Here is a 20,960-nt window from a genome sequence, read left to right as displayed (position 1 = left end):
GATTTGGAAATTGTACTGAAACTTACTATGAATATAGAAATGATAAATGTATGTCCAAATAGTTCAAAATAAACTATTTGACTCAAAGATGTAAAATTGCCAAAAATAGATTTGTTCTTCTGGTCCCTTCCAGGAATTGAAGTCACATTATCCAGGTGAAAGGCATCGGTGTTATTCTCTTGACCAAAGAGTCTATTTGCCAAATTGGTGTCCAAATTTGGTTGTTAAAGGGAGCGATTCAACAATTGAAGATGACGTGTGTCTACCAAGAATTAAATGCTGCAAAGGTACTATGTTTTTTGCTAATTTTGAGGATAAAGCAACATTTGTATTACAATGAAATACTTTAACTAATTCTATGAAACATTTACTTGAAACAATCTACATTTAAGGGGGGAAGTTGAAACCATAACTTATATTAGTAGAGGAATTATAGACACCCCTTGCTGTTTGCCATTACAAGTCAAAGTGAATGGACTTGTTTGAGTAGGTGAAGCTTCTCGTTCTGTATGCATTTATGTGAAACTACTGTTTTTTATGCTAATTTCAGGCTAAATAAATGTTTATAAACCACAACTGCTGTTTTCCGATAGCTTTGAACATTTACTTGCACTCAAGGTTATTTTCAGGGAGGAAGAAAAAGACAAATGTAAGTGAGAATGGTAGGCTGAGTACCAATTGTATTGTCCAATATTTTGGAAAATCATGAATACCGTAAAAGCTAAGAATTGTTTGGCTTTAATAGACGGATAGCTTTTTTGTCCTGACTAAGACAAACATTTTAATGGTAGAACGGTTGAAATTGGTAAAAAGACATGGGAGAAGAAGCAGACAGAAAAAAGGGGGTACATTTTGGAAAATTATCAATTACAGTAAAACCGGTAATTTTTGGAAAGTTTTGTTGAAAGAGCACACATGTCCTGAATGCGCTGAACGTTTTGATGTTCGAACGGGATCAATCTGATGAACAATATGGGAGTTACGGACGGCCAAAGAAGAGGAAGAAGAAGAAGAATAAATAGATGAAAAACGGTGCTGAATAACATGCAAAATAACATGTGTATATTTGCATTCACACAGTAAGGCAGTTTGCACCACTTTTCAATTTCACACGCAGTGTTAGTAGATCACTCGCGATACGCCCACTTACAGTACACGCTATTTTATTTTTTGCACACACTGAATAGTGTGATTAGTAAATCAGGCCCTAAGTGTACTTTAGTGTATATCTTTAAAAAAAAATCTAGAACATTCCTTTGTGCAATGTGTAAACAGTCTTAAACACTACTTTCATTTAGATTTTGAAACATTGGTGTTTATTTTCAAGACCACCTGTAAAAATTAGTAAGAGAAGCAGTTTTACTGAAGGTTTGTAGCGTCTCACTGAATGGTCCCAACTGAAGGGAGCCCATGAAATAAACAACTGTTACGGCCTATACAAAACACACTGGTCGGGTGTTTTCACTGCAGGGTGACTCAACAGAGTTACACACAAACTTATTGCTTTTTCTTTACAGCTGTAGTCCACTGCAATGTAAAGTATTTTGGACTTTTATAAGTTGCCATTTCTACTGTTGTTTTTATGGAATCTGCATAGAACAAACTACATGGTGTCAGAAGTGGGATCCCTGTGCAGTTTGCTTCAGAGTGAGCACATCTTCAGCTGAAGATGCTGGAGACATGGCACAAAATCAGAGCAATCAGACATATTGATTATACTGCCCGTTGTTATTAAGAACTTCTAAGGCATGATTGTGGGGCGGTATAGCTCGGTTGGTAGAGTGGCCGTGCCAGCAACTTGAGGGTTCCAGGTTCGATCCCCGCTTCGGCCATCCTAGTCACTGCCGTTGTGTCCTTGGACAAGACACTTTACCCACCTGCTCCCAGCGTTTAAATGTAACTGAAATATTGGGTTTTGACTATGTAAAGCGCTTTGAGTCACTAGAGAAAAGCGCTATATAAAATATAATACACTAATATAACACACATTGGATTACAAACGAAGGGAAGTATTACAAACCTGAGCATGGATCATACGGCTGTGCAAGTACGTTCAAAATAGTAATCACGATTGTGTTTATCAAGATTAAAATCACGATTATTAATCACAACTATTCATAATGTTAAGTAAAAAAACATGTTTCTCACAGGTCGGCAGTCTACTAATATGTAATGAAATAGTCTAATAAAAGGGCTACATAAATGTTATCCAAATATTTAAATACAAATCTTTGTGGTTTTGTTTATTATTAGTATCAATATTACAGCTTTTTCTCAGTGCACGATGCCTTTAGCTCTATTTGTCCATTTTTGCTGTTTTTTTTCGGGGCCATAAAAAAACAGCCACGTTCCGCAGGTGGCCCGCGCGACATCAATTGGACACCCCAACTTGACTTAATCATACATTTGTTCGTTTCTAAGGTGATAATGTATAGTAAAAGACAAAATAAAATAATATAGCACAACGATTGAATCCTTCAATGCAGAATTACTTTTTTGCATTCCCTGGATTTATACACATGCGCAGATGCAGGATGTGCATGAATTCCAATGGGGAATACATCTCGCCAGATCACCGGCAAGAAAGGTTGGCACTGGACGGAAAACATGTCTCCAGACTCTATTTAGCACGATGGTAAGCCGTTAGTCCTGCTAGTGTGACTCAATGAAGACAAGCAGAGCAGCATGTTGTCCAAGCTTCCACACCTGTCGCCGTCTCATAACAGCGGTACGACCTTTAAAGCACACCAGGTTGGACTCCATTGAAATAGGTGAAACGAGGGAACCAACATTAGCAGCCCCGAAAAAGTTTGTTAATGCCGGCCAGCGAGGGGGTCGGAGTGATATGCAGCGGAGCTTGCTTTTTAAATGTTATCATCGTCGACTATCACACTCATTTAATCGTGGCAACCAAAATTGTGACCGCGATTATGGCTGCAGCAATCGATTATTTTAGAATCTATCAATTAGTCAGTTTGATTGATCAAGAATTTGGATAAAACACACGTTATAGCCTCAATATGTATTTTAGGGGAAATAACTGAAATAAACTATATTTTTTTGCTTGGCATTACCTTCATTTTTTGTTCTAATCATCATAATAATCATCACATCATCAACAATGAAATTGCACTTTTAACATATGTGCCTTAATATATTTTTTTTATAAAAACCTCTCTGCTGTTTGCTACCACACAGATCACTGCAACTGTGTCCGTGTATTCAAAGTTCCAGGCACTAATTTGGATTTTGATGTAACTTTGTCAGCATGTATGAAATAAACTAATTGTCATGATCTGGCAGCTCTGCTGCCACCAGTCTTCTTTTTGTTTTCAGTGGCTGGTTTGTGGGTCACAGGGCGGAGCCACCTGCACACACACCTGATACTCATTTTCTTCTAGTTACTTAAGCTCTCCAGAGCATTTACTCGGCGTCAGTAGATTCCTGACGGTTCACCCTTCCAAACGTGTTTATCTCCTCTGCTTTGGCTCCTTTTTGGACACTAAAGCATCTAATATGATGTTCAATGCAGGTACTGCAATATGTTTGTTCTTACAATATGTATATTGCTAAAAAGTAATTGACTTGTTCCAATGGCCACCCCAGGCTGATGGCTGGTTTATACACATTGCTTTTAAAGTTGTATCACAGCTCAGTGTTACATATAAAATACAAATGAGAAAAACAGCACCAGAGGTCTCACAGATCAGTGTTTAACACCAAAAGCATTGTGTGAGAGTCAAGTGCAAACTGCATAGAAGCAAGGATTCCCCCCTAAGCAAATAAGTTCCAGACAAATTGAATGTCTTCAAGTGATAACAAAGCATGTCCCTCACTCTGCCTCACTTTTTCCCCCAGCACCTTGTCCCCTGTGTCACCCCAGTACTTGAAAAAAGTGGGAGGGTTATTAAAAACAGAATATAATCTTGGTTGGCGGCTCATCAGAGCACCAGCACAAACTTTGGCTTTGGGGGAGCTGAGGATGAAAAGACAGCAATGCGCTGATCAGCCACACCAAATGTTTAGTACTGTATACTGTGTATTAGGTGTGTGTGTGGGGGGGTTAGATGCATGTATGCGATTCTGAATCAATTTATAAACGTCAATTATCAATTATTGAATGACGTAATTCTGGCGGCGAATGAAGATGTACGAGTGACATCTGTAATGAGAAAATAACATAATGGTTCAATGTAAGATGAACCAGTGTTTCCCAACCTTTGTTGAGCCAAGTCACATATATAACTTTTTTTTTAAACCACCACCAAAAGAAAATGTATGAACGACAGTTGGTAGATAAACAGAATAATGATGACTCAAGGGCCGAGGACCAGAACTAGCCCGCCACATCCTTTCATTTGGTTCACAAAAGCCTAGGAATAATGTGTGTCAATAAAGTACTTTAGCTTTTTTACTAAATGTATTCATTCTTTTCATTTTGACAGAAAAACAATTCATGCATTACATGTAGATGCATATATTTGAATCTTTACACTGTAACAGTACTATACTCCTTTTGAAAAATACCTGTTCCCCCATTTTTTTTATTTTTTTTTCCCAACGGGCATGTTGGCGCACCCTTGTCACCTCGTGACATTGATGGTTTTACAAGCATGTTCGTCAGCGCACAATCACGGAGTACTGCTTGTAAGTATTCCGTGATTGTGTGCTGCCGAACAGGGAGAATGCACGCATTTGGCTTAAAAACTAATGATAAAGGTGAAACTATAACACTGAACTGGGAAGGGGGGGGGACTTTTCTGGCTGGCTGAAATATTGTGTAAATTATTTTATAACATGTTCTGGTCGAGTCCTCAAGTACAGAATGATTAGCAAGCTCAATATTACATTTTATTAATTAACAGAGAAGGTTAAAACATTGTCATGTAGCAATATGATGCTACACCCCCTGAAAATTATCTGTCTATGGTACACTTAATAATGATGAAAAATTATACCTATCTGCGATTAACGGATGAACAATGCGATTAATCGCGATAAATATTTTAATCGTTAGATTAGTTACCTCTGCCTAATAAATAGAGTTAATGTGCTACCATGGCTGTATGTTCATGTCAACAAACGCGGTATTATTTGAATGGCAAGTTTGTCACTTCCATCATTGATTAGTTGTTAAATTTTCCCTCTGATCTTCGTAGTTATTAGCACGCAGTGCAGTTAGTGTCAAGTTTTAAGGTGATGAAAAAGCGTTGTCTTTTACCAGTGGTGGGCCGTCAGGGCCAACAAGGCCTTTTCTGATGGTCTAACATAACCAGAAATCATGATCATAATTAAAGATAAAAGTAATGTTTTATTTACTTTCCATAAATATCTAAAAGTATTAATATTCTCTTCATGTCATATTATGCTCCTTCCAGCGCTGTTGTTTTTAGTTTATAGAGTTTTTAATCCAATCAGAATTCAGCTAGCTTATGTTGCCATGCTGTACCAAATCTGCCAGAAGCCTTCAGATTCAGCAATGCAGGCATCCGTACACTGTAAACGAACGGGGACATACAGTGATAGACAGTTGCAATAGCCAATCAGATCACCCGTTGTTGTCAGTAAGGCCTTCTAGATGGCCTAAGGCAGATATATATAGTGATGTTATGAGCCAGGTAAGATAAGAACTCCATTACCCAGAATGCCACAGTAGTGAAGAACATGGCAGCAGCCCCGTTTAGGTTGTTGAATGTAGACATGCCGGCAGCTGGATGTTATCGATGAGCACGCTGTGGAGTAAACTTTAAGAAGTCAGCCAACACGCCTTGTCTGCATCTTTTCTGATTAGACAAGACAACACATATATTTGCAAGGCCATTTTTAAGAAGGATATTTAAAGAGAAACTACATCTTGTCAGACCATGTCGGCCAACCCCGGAAGCTAGCTCAGCTGTCGATGAAATGTGAGTTCAGATATTTTATTTCTTTATTTTTTCACATGTAATATGTTTTTTGCAATTTTAATTTTGACAGGACCAAATAAGATATGTTTTAATTGCTGATGCGGGTTTATTTGTTTTTTAAATGCGCCAGAAAATAACCCGTTTTGTACAATGCCCAGTAGTGCGTAAATGTGTTTCTGTATAGTATTTATCCAGCAATGGTCATGTGGTGACATCAATTATGGTATTTTGAGGTAATCATTGAAGTCGGACATCACTGAAGGCCTAGGTGGGGAACGCACAGCCCGCCACTGTATTTTCCTGACCAGTTCTTACAACTAAGACCTTGTTTCTTCCGTGATGGGAAGGCTGAGTCAGCCTGAGTATGTAAACTAGGAGGAGCAGGGATCCCCTCTGTGCATGTTGCAGGAGAAAGGGACACACGGTCACACACAACTTTCAGAGCTCACAGAATGCTCACTTCCACGTCAATCACTTGCGATTTGGTTATGCCGGTTATGAGTGTATTTCAAACATGTTATACAAATGGGCAAACATTTTACTGTAGTTTGATCCAATTTGAATGGATTTATTTCAGGAGCAAAATGCAATGAAAGGGTGGAAATCCCTAATCGCACATGTGCAACTTTTTTTTTTTTCAAGTTGCACAGTCTATTTTTAGTCGTGTTTGCGAGTAAATTTGACGCACCGTACACCCCTGATACGTATGTAAATGTGTGTGTTTATATATATATATATATATATATATATATATATATATATATATATATATATATATATATATATATATATATATATATATATATATATATATATATATATATACACAGACAATCAAAAGCAGAAGCAGACAAAAGAATACACGGGCAAAAAAAAAAAGACCAACTGAATTGTGGTCTAAGAGTATCTTTTCAAAAACAAAATAATGGAACTGGCTTCCACATTTTAAGGCAATCAAGGGTCTTCTGTAACAGTCAATGAAGACCTATGTCGTAATTTGGCCCACTCTCGTGATCAAACTGCTCCAGCTGTCTTCGCTTTGAAGGGTGCCTTGTTCAGACTGCCTGTTTCAGCTCCTTCAATAGCTGTTCAAAGCTCCTACTATAGGCCACATCAAAATAGTCAAATGTTTTGTTCTTAGCACTGAGACCAAGTTTCCTGACAATAGGCAGCAAATTTTGCTCCGGAATACTTCGAAATGTCATTGTACCCTGAACAGACTCAAGACATCCGGTGAAAAGAAGCCTCAGTCCTGTTTCAGTCATGTTTCATTATAGCTAGGAACTCTTACAATTAAGTTATTGGTGAACATTGAATGTTTTTTCTTTCTTTAACGGAAGGGTACTGTACCAAGAATTATTTATGTGTCAGTTTACACAGCACAGTGCTAATTCACATTTTAAAAATTACAAAAAAATGGCTAAACAATAAATTCCACACATTGGTTAAACCTTTAAATTTAAGGCGGAAATTCTACTCATCTGCCAATGCCCAAAACTGTATCTTAAGGTACTTTCCAAATAGAGCAACTAGGGATGATGTTTGATAAGAAATTATCGAGTTTGAGCCTATTATCGAATCCTCTTATCGAACCGATTCCTTATCGATTCTCTTATCAAGTCCAGATAGGTTGTTGTATATGGAAAAAAAACACAATATTTGGTTTAACAAAAGCTCACTTTTATTATATAAGAAAACAATTTAATCTAATAAATAAATAAATATTGACTGTTACCCCCCTAAAAAAATAAAATAAAATTAATAAATATTGACTGTTGTTACCCAAAGTATATTAAGTGGGATTTTTCAGAAAAACAAATATATACAGTAACACAAAAACAACCTGTCTCTGTGATCACTATAGGTGTATAAATAATAATATAGTGTTAAATAAAATCAGTCCCTTGGGCACAAAACTGAAAATAATACAGCTCTCCAAAAAGTGCACTTCTGCTGCTATTTGACATAACTGTTTGTTATGATGCTTTGACATTTTTGCACTTTATTTCTTTATTGAAAGAAAATTCTATGAAGAGAAAAGTTGTTTGCAAATGTGGTTACAATGCTAAAAAATGAAAAGTTAAAGCTAAAAAAAGAAATACACTTTATTGAGTTAACATTATTTCTTTATAGGGGGAAAGATGTTATGAGCTAGGGAATATAACAACTACACTACCCAGCATGCAACGGGAGTGACGAGCATGCGCGGTAGCCCCGAAAAGTGTTGCATATCGTCACCCGGCAGCTAAGAATGAGCACGCTGTGAAAGTAAACGTCAAGAACTCAGCCAACACGCCTCATCTGCATTATTTATAATAAGACAGACAACACATATACAGTGTGATTTTGTTTTGTTTACAAGGAAAGGAAAACAAAAGTTAAAAAAGGGAGATGTCATAAATGTATGTGCTGCGGTTGCTTTAAGAACGTTGCGACAGCTGCCGTAAAGGAGGTGCGTTGCTAGCCTGGTTGCTATGTTTCCGGTTGGTCGTAAAAGTGTTCTTCATGTGTTTGCTCAAATCTCTCAGTAAAGTTATTCATTGGATTATACCTTTTGTTTTGAACTTTATTACACATTGGAGCACTTTTTCCCGTCCATTTTTTTCCTGCTTTTGCTATCTGCGCCTAATGACTGAGCACGTGACGCCATTTCTTGTGATGTCACACGGAGCATTTCTGGTCGGGACGGGATTCCTTCCGAGGGATTCGAATAAAGAACCAACTCTTTTTCTTTACTATAGTGGTCTCGATAACGGGTACCGGTTCTCAAAAAGGGATTCGAGTCCGAGGACTCGGTTCTTTTCTTATCGAACAAACGGGAAAACCGGTTTCAAGTATCATCCCTAAGAGCAACTATGCTTCTGACTCAGTCCCTTGTGTAACCCTAGGGCCCAAAACAGGCATTACATGTGCTCATTATGTGATATGATTGTTCAATTTGAAGGTTAGCAGTCTACAATTTCACCAGGAAGATTTTCCACATTTTTATAAAATCGCATTGTGTTTTTGATTGCAGCGTTGTGAGAATAGCATATAAACATAAAGTATACATATTTCTCTTAAAGGCCTACTGAAACCCACTACTACCGACCACGCAGTCTGATAGTTTATATATCAATGATGAAATCTTAACATTGCAACACATGCCAATACGGCCGAGTTAACTTATAAAGTGCAATTTTAAATTTCCCGGGGAACTTCCGGTTGAAAATGTCTATGTATGATGACGTTTGCGCGTGATGTCAATGGTTGAAACGGAAGTATTCGGACACATTGTATCACAATACAAACAGCTCTGTTTTCATCGCAAAATTCCACAGTATTCTGGACATCTGTGTTGGTGAATCTTTTGCAATTTGTTTAATGAACAATGGAGACTGCAAAGAAGAAAGCTGTAGGTGGGATCGGTGTATTAGCGGCTGGCTGCAGCAACACAACCAGGAGGACTTTGAGATGGATAGCAGACGCGCTATCCGACGCTAGCCGCCGACCGCATCGACGATCGGGTGAAGTCCTTCGTTGCGTTGTCGATCGCTGGAACGCAGCTGAGCACGGGTGTTGATGAGCAGATGAGGGCTGGCGTAGGTGGAGCGCTAATGTTTTTATCAGAGCTCTGACGAGGTCCCGTAGCTAAGTTAGCTTCAATGGCGTCATTAGCAACAGCATTGCTAGGCTTCGACAGGCGGCACAGCATTAACCGTGTAGTTACAGGTCCAGTGTTTGGTTCGGTGTCTCCTGATAGTAGTATTGTTGATCTTCTGTCTATCCTTCCAGTCAGGGGCTTATTTCTTTTTTTTCTATCTGTATTTAAGCATAGATGCTATCACGTTAGCTCTGTAGCTAAAGTGCTTCACCGATGTATTGTCGTGGAGATAAAAGTCACTGAGAATGTCCATTTCGCGTTCTCGACTCTCATTTTCAAGAGGATATAGTATCCGAGGTGGTTTAAAATACAAATCCGTGATCCACAATAGAAAAAAGAGAAAGTGTGGAATCCAATGAGCCCTTTTACCTAAGTTACGGTCAGAGCGAAAAAAGATACGTCCTGCACTGCACTCTAGTCCTTCACTCTCACGTTCCTCATCCACAAATCTTTCATCCTCGCTCAAATTAATGGGGTAATCGTCGCTTTCTCGGTCCGAATCGCTCTCGTTGTGAAGAGCCCTTCAACCTGCGACGTCACGCTACTTCCGGTACAGGCAAAGCTTTTTTTATCAGCGACCAAAAGTTGCGAACTTTATCGTCGATGTTCTCTACTAAATCCTTTCATCAAAAATATGGCAATATCGCGAAATGATCAAGTATGACACATAGAATGGATCTGCTATCCCCGTTTAATTAAAAAAAATTCATTTCAGTAGGCCTTTAAGAACTCAGTTCGTCCCATTTACTCCCATTATAACTGCTATTTTTTACAAACTGTAATCCTGGTATATTATTATGCTTTGTCAATGAAAACCAAATTCTTATTCTTATTCTTGCTGATGAAAAAAACAAGAAAATATTGTTTTGGTGTAACTGTCTGCACCCCTTAACTACCAGATGGCGCCAGAAAATAATAAGCATAATTTTTAGAGCTTTGATGAGCGTAAATTAGTTAAACTGCTATTAAACAGCTTAAATGCAATAAAAACTATCTTGAGCAGTCACATACTGTATAACATGGCAGATGTATACATAAAAGACTTGTGTGAACGCAAGAAACTCAACCAAGTCTTGCCTGCTTTTTCTCTCATTGTAGCTCAGTGGGCATTGCAAAATAACCTTTTTTGTCTACTTGTCTACTCTATCACCATCAATGTTGTTCATTGTTAACCTATTCAAGACTGTGATTACCCATCCTGTGCAATGTATTTTTAGAAATATTGCATAGTTTACATTTTCCAATTATATATTTTTTTTTTGACAAAAAAGCCATAATAGAGCTGATGTTCTTCAAAGATGTCCAGCATTGAAAGTAAATACAAATATTATTTTATTGCTGACCTATGAAACTTGTATGAGCAGCTCCATTTTTGGATTCTAAGAGTAAGTGTGTATAGTCAATCTTAAGAATGCAAAAATAAAACCACAGAAGGTCGCGTTTCGGTTGTAGAAAAAATTTAAATGAACTGTACACAATATTTTGCTGCCGTATTTCAAGAAGTGATTTGAAAAAGTAAATTTCAGTCTTATTTCTCGACATTGGACAAAGGTAACTAGTGTAGCTTGCAGAAACGACGAAGATGGGAACTGGACGTGGCCATTACAGGTCACAGAACACCATGATAAAATTACCAAATCAAGGCAACTTTTCCTTTTCCAGATGCCTCATCCTCTTTTCCCATCTCTACTTTTTCCAATCCCCTGCTCCTTCTCTCTGCTTTCATTTCCTTCTCCTTTCCTTGATATCGGATCCAACGGCAACACTCAGGTTACAGTTTTTACAGCTTAGCCAGCCCCATGCATGCTCCATACATTCCGTTCTCCCCTCCATGCCCACTCCACTTCTTCTCCTTGATTATACTCACCCGCTTACTTTGCTATGGCACACATTAATCTGCAGCCAGGTGAAGGCAATGCTGTCAGACTGTTAGGATTTCCAGTGAGAACCCTTACAAGGGATCATTGTGTAATTGTGTATGAGCGTGTGATTTTTTTTCCTCAAGCTGTTGGTTAAAGTATCAAAAATGAAAAGACATAAAAAATAATAAAGGGGGCATGTCCTACCACTTTTTCATTGCTGCGTGTGGAGCAATGTTTTGAGAAAGGCAACACAACATCAATGCATGCAGTCATACTATCAATTACATAAAATGGTAATAATTACACATTGGCGTTTCTGTGAACCGTACGAGAGAAAACTCAAGTTTGAATAGTGAGCAACAATTGAAGTTGTCTTCCATTTGAGAAGTGTTTTGACACCTTAACCACATCTATTCTATCTATACTTCTCGTATTGACGGGAAATCCTGCAGTGGGCCCCTTTCCCTACATATGCAACAATGTATTTGCAGATGGCTATTGATGAAACACTTTGTGTTGTCATTTCCCAGATAATTGATTATTTGGTCAGTTGCATAATAAAGCGACAGTAATTAATCATTGGAGTGCCAAGATGTCGTCATGCATATTACAGTTATCTATGACACTGATTCTTGTGCATGAAGGCACTCCAGGAGGTGCTTAAAACAGATAAAGAAAATAGATAATGGACTCCCTGCTGATTTTGTAAGTTCACCTTAACAACCAAGAAGTTAACCTTACCAAATATGACCAATATTACAACACCACAAACATAAGTTGGGACAGATGTAACATAATGCACTGTTTTACATGATACCAGGGATGTGCTGATCAATCTGCCACCAATCGCTATCGGACAAATGTTCATGAAAAAGTATGTGAAGGCCAATCCCCTGTGGCGGATACTGTATTTAGTTTTAGTCTCAGGCTGACAAGCTAGCAGTAAATTGTGTGTCACCATACATAGTGTGGAGTCGCTCCAATGAGTTAGTAATAGTCACCTCCATTGCGGAAAATAAACTGCATTTCTTTTTATCTTAAGTACCATTATCACTGCAGTACAAGGCTAAACATGTTACACACCGACAGCAAGCCGGTAGCAGGCATGCTAATCGCCAAGCTATTCGCTAAGCGAGCTTTAAAGAACACAGAGAAATAGAAGCTTAGTAAAGTTTAAGAAGCGTAGCTAGAAGCACGTTACAGCAGAAAGTAAGCAGGTATTAACAGGAAATTATCAAGTAGATTAATAAGAGTTTAGAGAGAAGATAATATCACAACAACTGTTGGTATGTCAATAGAAGTACACAACACGCCAGGAGAGGGCAGATCCACCCATATATTGGTGGTGTCGATACCAAGGGTAATATGATCGATACTAGAGCGATTCGGTCAATATTTTAATTTTTTCTAAATCATTTTGTGTTTTGTATTTTGTTGATGTTTACAAATTCAGGGAATAATTTCCTGAACACAGGATGACTTTAAGGGGAAGAACCAAAAGATTTAAATGAGAAGTATATAACAGTATTTGTTTTGGTATTGTTACTATTGACTTCATTTTGCTTTAACAAATTGTATGTAATAAAAGAGAATAAAGAACTGCCTTAAATATTGTGTTGATATTATTAAACTGTCAATAGCACGTATCACAAATAAATTGAGAAATGTACAGTTAATACATGTGATCGGTATCGGTTTTGATACCGGAAGATCGGAAACCATCGACATAATGCACTTCTATTTTACATAATCACACCCACACAAAATAAATGCACAACACTATGTCTACCTGCACCATATATTAAGACCAATTCTTGACAATATTGCTCAGATTTGACAAAGTCAAAGAGATTACTTTAACATCATGTTATGGCAGTAGACCTGTGCTGCCTCATACTGACAAACACTGTAATTGTGCAATTTACAATTACCAACATTGTAGGGGTAAATGTACCTCAGAAGCCGCAAAAAGAATTTGCAGTCAAAATAAAATAGATTTTTGTAGGTAGAGTTTACTCCAGAAGTGTATATGTGTTTTTGTGTGTGGTGTCACTACTATAACATGCAGGGGATCAGTAATGGCAGAGGTACAATACGATCAAGACCAATCAACCAGGAAATTGTGTAGTTCACAGGTATCTGCCCGACTTCTAAGTACAACATGGTCAACAATAAGTTGGCAATGATAAAGTCAACAAAACAAGGCGAGCTGTGTAAGTTGGATCCCCCATGTCTTTCACCATCAGAGTTAGATCACTAAATGCCTTTTTATTATGATTGCAGTAAATATATCATAAATTTCCTTTATTTCTGACAGCTGTCTCCAAATCCACTTAGCAGGTTCCTGATATTAAAAAACAAAAATCCCTGGAGAGAAAAAGAACATGTTTACCTCTCTCTCTTCTTTGCCTGATCAGATCTTTATGAATAGTTCCTCCTGTTATAGGACAACTTGAAATTATGGCTTAAACAATAAACACAGACAAAAAAATCATATCAATGAAACAGTTTGCGTTCAAGATTTTTATCCACTAAAATGATGTTCAACCAACTGGAAGACTGATGTTTTTTTCTCTTCATTCAAAGGAAATTTTAATTTGCTTGCACTTAATATTTGAATATTGCCACAAAATTCAACAAGACATGCTGGGAAGCTTACATGTACACAACTTTATCAACTTGGCATTCAAGTGTATCAAAATACTTTATTAGTACAATAACATTTGTTTTAATTAATTACAAAAAAATATCTTCAAAACGACACACAATATTAATTGTAGTATTAATGAAACCTGGACCAACATCATTATGCAGTATATTTCAAATATCCAACAGAATAATTTATTTAACCCTTCATCTTGAATCTTGAATTCAAGATTCAATGGAGGAGAAATATAAGCTTAGAGGAAAATCTAATTTAAAACACTTAAAACCTTTAGTATATCAGTATGTGGAATTAAATTATGGAACGGATTAACCAAAGAAATCAAACAAAGCACCAATATGATTCAGTTCAAGAGACGGTTCAAACTACAAGTGTTCACAAAGTACACAGAATAAGAATTATGAGGAACATCTTCAACCCTTTTTGTCCTTTTTTTTTCATTGAGACAAAGATTATTCATGTATTTAATATGTGTATGCTTACTATGGTATATTATTTATTTATTCACTGTTCTGTTACAGAGAACAAGGAAATTGGATAAAATTGATATGGTATGAAAATGGGTAGGATTAAATAAGCTCTGCTTCTTCCTACTCCTTGTCGGACTTGCTGTAATGAAACAATTGGAATTGTGTGATGCATTACATTGTATCGGATGCATGTTCGAAATAAACTGGAACTGAACTGAACTTAATTTAATTAATTTAATAACATATTTCATCCATCCATCCATCCATTTTCTACCGCTTGTCCCTTTTGGGGACGCGGGGGGTGCTGGAGCCTATCTCAGCTGCATTCGGGCGGAAGGCGGAGTACACCCTGGACAAGTCGCCACCTCATCGCAGGGCCAACACAGATAGACAAACAACATTCACACTCACATTCACACACTAGGGCCAATTTTTAGTGTTCCCAATCAACCTATCCCCAGGTGCATGTTTTTGGAGGTGGGAGGTAGCCGGAGTACCCGGAGGGAACCCACGCAGTCATGGGGAGAACATGCAAACTCCACACAGAAAGATCCCGAGCCCGGGATTGAACCCAGGACTACTAAGGACCTTCGTATTGTGAGGCACATGCACTAACCCCTGTGCCACCATGCTGCCAACATATTAACATATTTCAATATGGTTTATTTGTTTAGGTTCAACAAGTTATATTGAGGAACATCCCGTTTACACTTGCATAATTTAACCAAGAGCAGTAGGCAGAACCAAATGGTAAATGGTAAATACTTGTATAGCGCTTTTCTACCTTCAATGTACTCAAAGCACTTTGACACTATTTCCACATTCACCCATTCACACACTGATGGCGGGAGCTGCCATGCAAGGCCCTAACCATGACCCATCAGGAGCAAGGGTGAAGTATCTTGCTAAAGAACACAACAGACGTGACGAGGTTGATAGAAGGCGGGGATTGAACCAGAAACCCTCAGGTTGCTGGCACGGCCACTCTCCCAACTGCGCCATGCGTACACCAAAGTGCACTTATACCTGCGACTTTTCACTGTTTGTTACTGATAATTCATTCACGACATTATGTTTTAACGCTGACACTTTTTTATTTGAATATTTAAAAGTTTGCTCCTGTGTTCAAGTGTCACATCAATATGGAATGCACTCCCAACAGGTGTAAAAGAAAGGGCATCTCTATCCTCCTTCAAAACCGCACTAAAGGAACACCTCCAGGCAACTACAACCCTAAACTAACAGCCTCCCTTCCACATAATACCTCTTCGGATTGTAAATAATCAAATGTAAATAATCAAATGTAGACACTTTTTCTTATACTTTTTGATCTCTCTCTCTCTGTCCACTACTTGCTGTACATATATACACCTACTCAGTGGCCTAGTGGTTAGAGTGTCCGCCCTGAGATTGGTAGGTTGTGAGTTCAAACCCCGGCCGAGTCATACCAAAGACTATAAAAATGGGACCCATTACCTCCCTGCTTGGCACTCAGCATCAAGGGTTGGAATTGGTTGGAATTGGGGGTTAAATCACCAAACATGATTCCCGGGCGCGGCACCGCTGCTGCCCACTGCTCCCCTCACCTCCCAGGGGGTGATGAAGGGGATGGGTCAAATGCAGAGGACAAATTTCACCACACCTAGTGTGTGTGTGACAATCATTGGTACTTTGACTTAACTTTAACTTTAACATATCCTACCAAGTCAGTCCTACACTGTTTCAATGTCCATTTCTCTGATGATGCAATTGTTGATGTTGATGACTGAAGTGTTGATACCAAGCAAACCTAACCCCCCTCCATATCCCATTATTTACATTGTAAATAATGTAAATAATTCAATGTATATACTCTGATGATAATCTTGTGTGATGACTGTATTATGATGTTAGTATATATTTGATAGTATATATCCGTATCATGAATCAATTTAAGTGGACCCCGACTTAAACAAGTTGAAAAACTTATTCGGGTGTTACCATTTAGTGGTCAATTGTACGGAATATGTACTGAACTGTGCAATCTACTAATAAAAGTTTCAATCAATCAAAAACAATTTATGAGATAGAATGTAGATTGACATTGTGCAAATGGTAACACAAATATCAAAGCATTTAATAATAATGCAATATATTTGAGAATATATTGCATTTGAATTTTGGAAAAAAACGTGGCAGTAGTCTAGAGTTGGCGTCTGCATATTGGATGGCTCTTAAAACAAAAGGGTTGCAACCCTGCTTTTCATTGCAACAAAAATCGCAATTTCCACTATCATCCCTCTAAAATCTCTGCACATCCACCCAGAGGAGCGTTTTGCACGGGACTGCCCAAAATGTGTACAAACAATGCCCAAATGGAGACAAAGCGGACACGCACACACACACACACACGCACGCACAAAATGCCAGGATCACTTACTTCCACCTCAATTAACCGCATTGGAGCTCAAATATCATGATATGCACGGCATTCAATCCAGTAATGGAAACATGGTGTTTTGGACATCGAACCTTGCAGGCCCAACACGGTGCGTAAAGCTCTCAACAGACGCACATCTGGAGCACACGCATCTGGCCAGAGCACCCAAACGCATCTCACTCCGCCGTCATGGACACGTGAACGCATCGCGAGGAGTGTCCAAACCCCCCCCCCTCTCACACTGATGTGTACTAATTGTGCGCGTGTCGCGTTGATGGCTATAATAGTAGTGGAGGTGCATGTCTCCATGGCGCACAGCGTTTCCTATTTACCATGTGAATTATCGCTGAGAAATACACGCTTTAAAACTTACTGTTGAAACAATACAACTTGGGTCATAAAGAAACATAAGGTGATTTGACAGATATAATAACATGCAGACTCTGTTACCTTCATTTCCTCGTTTATCTCCCTCTTCACCGGGTGTGCTGGTTTTCGGCTTCTTTTATGTTCCGGAGGTCTGCCTTCTTTCTCCGTTTCTGCCATGTTTTCTCGTTGATACTTCTGTCAATATTTGCGGTGAGGTGGGGAAGAAGCTCTTCACAGGCGCCAGGCGGCGGGTGTTTGGTCGCTTCTCAGCGGCCCTTTAGACGCTGGCGACGCCGCCGAGGGCTCGGAGTGCCGGGCTAAAAAGTCAACCATCTTCCGCCCGTCCCTTCCGCGGTCAGGGCAGCAGTGGGTGAGACGCCTCTTCTGTCCAAGAGTCCGAGCGGAGGTTGAGTGAAGCGGGCGATGGAGACAGGGGGAGGAGCCTAATCCGAAACATTATATGACGCGTTGATGATCATAGGGAGGATGTGGTTTATTCACGCCTTCCCATGGAGCACAATCAGTGCAGTCACATCTTTATGGGGAGCCATGCAATCACACTTTTTCTAACGGATATATTTTTAATATTTAGCTAAGTTTTCTCACATGTATATTACCTTTCTCACATTTAGCTCAATTTTCTCACATTTAAGGTATTAATTAAATGGTCAATCTAAATGCTAAATCTAAATGTTGAATTAAATATTAACTCTAAATCCATCCCATCCATCCAATTTCTACCGCTTGTCCCTTTTTGGGGTCGCGGGGGGTGCTGGAGCCTATCTCAGCTGCATTCGGGCGGAAGGCGGGGTACACCCTGGACCAGTGGCGTGCCGTCACTAGAGGCAGGGGAGGCACGGCCTCATGGAAAGAAAAAAAAGTAAAAAGAAAAAAAAAATTAAATTGTTATACGTATCCAGTGATTATACTAAAGTTATTTCCCATTTAACTTCACCAGTTTAAGATTATTTTTATTTTTATTTTCACATTTGCCGTTCAAATACTGAGAAGAGACGGTGCGGTGATCAGCAGCCAGTTGAGGCACGTCACTGATTTGTGCCTCAACATGGATTGTGCACAATGCCTCGGCTAACTGCTGGCCTGCTGTGCAGTGAGACTGTATTGCTATATGAATTATATTATACATTTCCATAGTTTAGTTAGCTGAGGTATATAATGTACAGTGTATTTTGTCAACAACTGTATGTGTGTAACGTATTTCTTGTGCTGAGCGATCATAAAACTGGAGGCTCGTCTCATAACCCCGCCTCCTGGTGCCAAGCGCCTCCTGGTGCCAAGCGCCTCCTGGTGCCAAGCGCCTCCTGGTGCCAAGCGCCTCCTGGTGCCAAGCGCCTCCTGGTGCCAAGCGCCTCCTGGTGCCAAGCGCCTCCTGGTGCCAAGCGCCTCCTGGTGCCAAGCGCCTCCTGGTGCCAAGCGCCTCCTGGTGCCAAGCGCCTCCTGGTGCCAAGCGCCTCCTGGTGCCAAGCGCCTCCTGGTGCCAAGCGCCTCCTGGTGCCAAGCGCCTCCTGGTGCCAAGCGCCTCCTGGTGCCAAGCGCCTCCTGGTGCCAAGCGCCTCCTGGTGCCAAGCATCTCCGCCGCAGAATCCACCGCCCGACGGGAGCACCACACCAACCAAAGCCCACACCCAAACCCCCACGTGCAAGACCGAATCCACCCAAAAAAAAGTCACTTAACAAGAAGCCAAAAAGTGCAAAAACAACAATGCTCGCGCGGCGCGCCGGAGGAGCCGTGAACAGGGACACAACATTAGGTACACCTGCAGACTACAGCGCGGATTTCATATTTCATTCATTCACTACTCTTCCAACACGAACACCACTGCTCCCGCACTTATAAGTAAAGGTAAGACCATAATAAAGTTTATTTTTATTAAATGTGCTTTTTTGTGTACTACAGTTTGTAAGTGTAAAGTTAAAGTTAAGTATACCAATGATTGTCACACACACACTAGTTGTGGTGAAATTTGTCCTCTGCATTTGACCCATCCCCTTGTTTACTTTAGTTTAGTCTTTATTTGAAGGGACAATGCACAGAAACATTAAGTTCAAAGACAGATATGTTCTGTACCAGAATTATAGCTAAATAGCTCATTTCCATCTGCAGTCCCTGGCTACCTAAATTAAAGGGATACAAAAATCATGCAATAAAATTATGACAATAAAAACATACTATAGCATGTTTTTAAATTAAGAAAAGTCATAAAATGCCCTTTCATGTACACATACTTAATATACAATACAACCACACCTTATTTATATCATCACACAAAGACAATACATGCTTTTGTTCAAATCTGTCATCATTTGTAAAAACAACCATGATTTTAACACACACCTCACAATTTACAATAAAAATGCTCTCATGGATAAATATAATACACATTAGGTTGATGTGTCAAACATAATGCCCACCTTAGTGACCGTGTGAGCAGCTTTGATTGCTCCAAAGCCACTTTTTAACTTCAATTGTGAATGAAGAGTCATCTGTTAGACTTTTCAAGTTTGTTGTGAGGTCGTTCCATTCCTTTATGGCTTTATATGAAAAGGCTGATTGTTGATTGTTCACCCCCTGGGAGGTTAGGGGAGCAGTGGGCAGCAGCGGCGCCATGCCTGGGAATAATTTTTGGTGATTTAACCCCCTATTCCAACCCTTGATGCTGAGTGCCAAGCAGGGAAGAATGCTGGTATGAGCTTTTAAACATAACCTGTTAACTGCTGCCAATCAAATGGTGAATAAGATACTCTTTAGGGTTCATATGTTTGTAAATCTGACTGTGATGAAGTCAGTGCCTCACCTGACATGAACCTCACCGCACGCCACTGCCCTGGACAAGTCACCACCTCATTGCCGGGCCAACACAGATAGACAGACAACATTCACACTCACATTCACACAATTTAGTGTTGCCAATCAACCTATCCCCAGGTGCATGTCTTTGGAGGTGGGAGGAAGGCAGGAAGCCGGAGTCAGGACTAACTCAGGACTACCCAGGACCTTCGTATTGTGAGGCACATGCACTAACCCCTGTACCACCGTGCTGCCCAATTCTAAATCATTTTCTAAAATGATTGAAAAACTGTTTAACAACAGATTGGAAAAATTCATGAATAAGAATGTGATGATAATGTCGATGAGGGATTTCTAATCACTGCTATGTTGGCATTCTTATTAATATTGATACTGTTGTTGATATTATTCATTTTTGTTTGACTACTTTTGGATTGTTTTGTGTCATGTTTGTGTGTCCTCTCAATTGCTCTGTTGATTGCTGTTCTGAATGTTGTTGGGCCGGGTTTGGTTTTGGAATTGGAATTGTATTATTATTGTATTATTGTGTATTATTTTGTTGGATTCCATCCATCCATTTTCTACCGCTTGTCCCTTTTTGGGGTCGCAGGGGGTGCTGGATCCTATCTCAGCTGCATTCGGGCGGAAGGCGGGATACACCCTGGACAAGTCGCCACCTCATCGCAGGGCCAACACAGATAGACAGACAACATTCACACACTAGGGCAAATTTAGTGTTGCCAATCAACCTATCCCCAGGTGCATGTTTTTGGAGGTGGGAGGAAGCCGGAGTATCCAGAGGGAACCCACGCACTCA

At 39.5% G+C, this 20,960-nt stretch overlaps 1 protein-coding gene across 4 annotated transcripts in view; it reads right to left on the bottom strand.

Moving 5' to 3' along the window:
* sobpa (sine oculis binding protein homolog (Drosophila) a) overlaps positions 1 to 17,750 on the bottom strand; it is a 102,077-nt gene extending 84,327 nt beyond the window's left edge. For all 4 annotated transcript variants that reach the window (XR_009825278.1, XM_062041716.1, XM_062041718.1 and 1 more), the window contains exon 1: positions 17,416 to 17,750. Coding sequence is in view for 3 of the 4 variants with exons in the window: in XM_062041716.1 (XP_061897700.1) it covers positions 17,416 to 17,511 (96 nt within the window). In the remaining variant the exon portion in view is untranslated. The remainder of the gene's footprint in view (positions 1 to 17,415) is intronic.
* Between the last annotated feature and the right edge of the window lie 3,210 nt (positions 17,751 to 20,960).

Source organism: Entelurus aequoreus, linkage group LG03 (assembly GCF_033978785.1).
Source record: "Entelurus aequoreus isolate RoL-2023_Sb linkage group LG03, RoL_Eaeq_v1.1, whole genome shotgun sequence".
NCBI classification, from domain to species: Eukaryota; Metazoa; Chordata; class Actinopteri; order Syngnathiformes; family Syngnathidae; genus Entelurus; species Entelurus aequoreus.
Note: the sequence above shows the minus strand (reverse complement) of the source record. Positions and strands in the feature narration are given on the sequence as shown.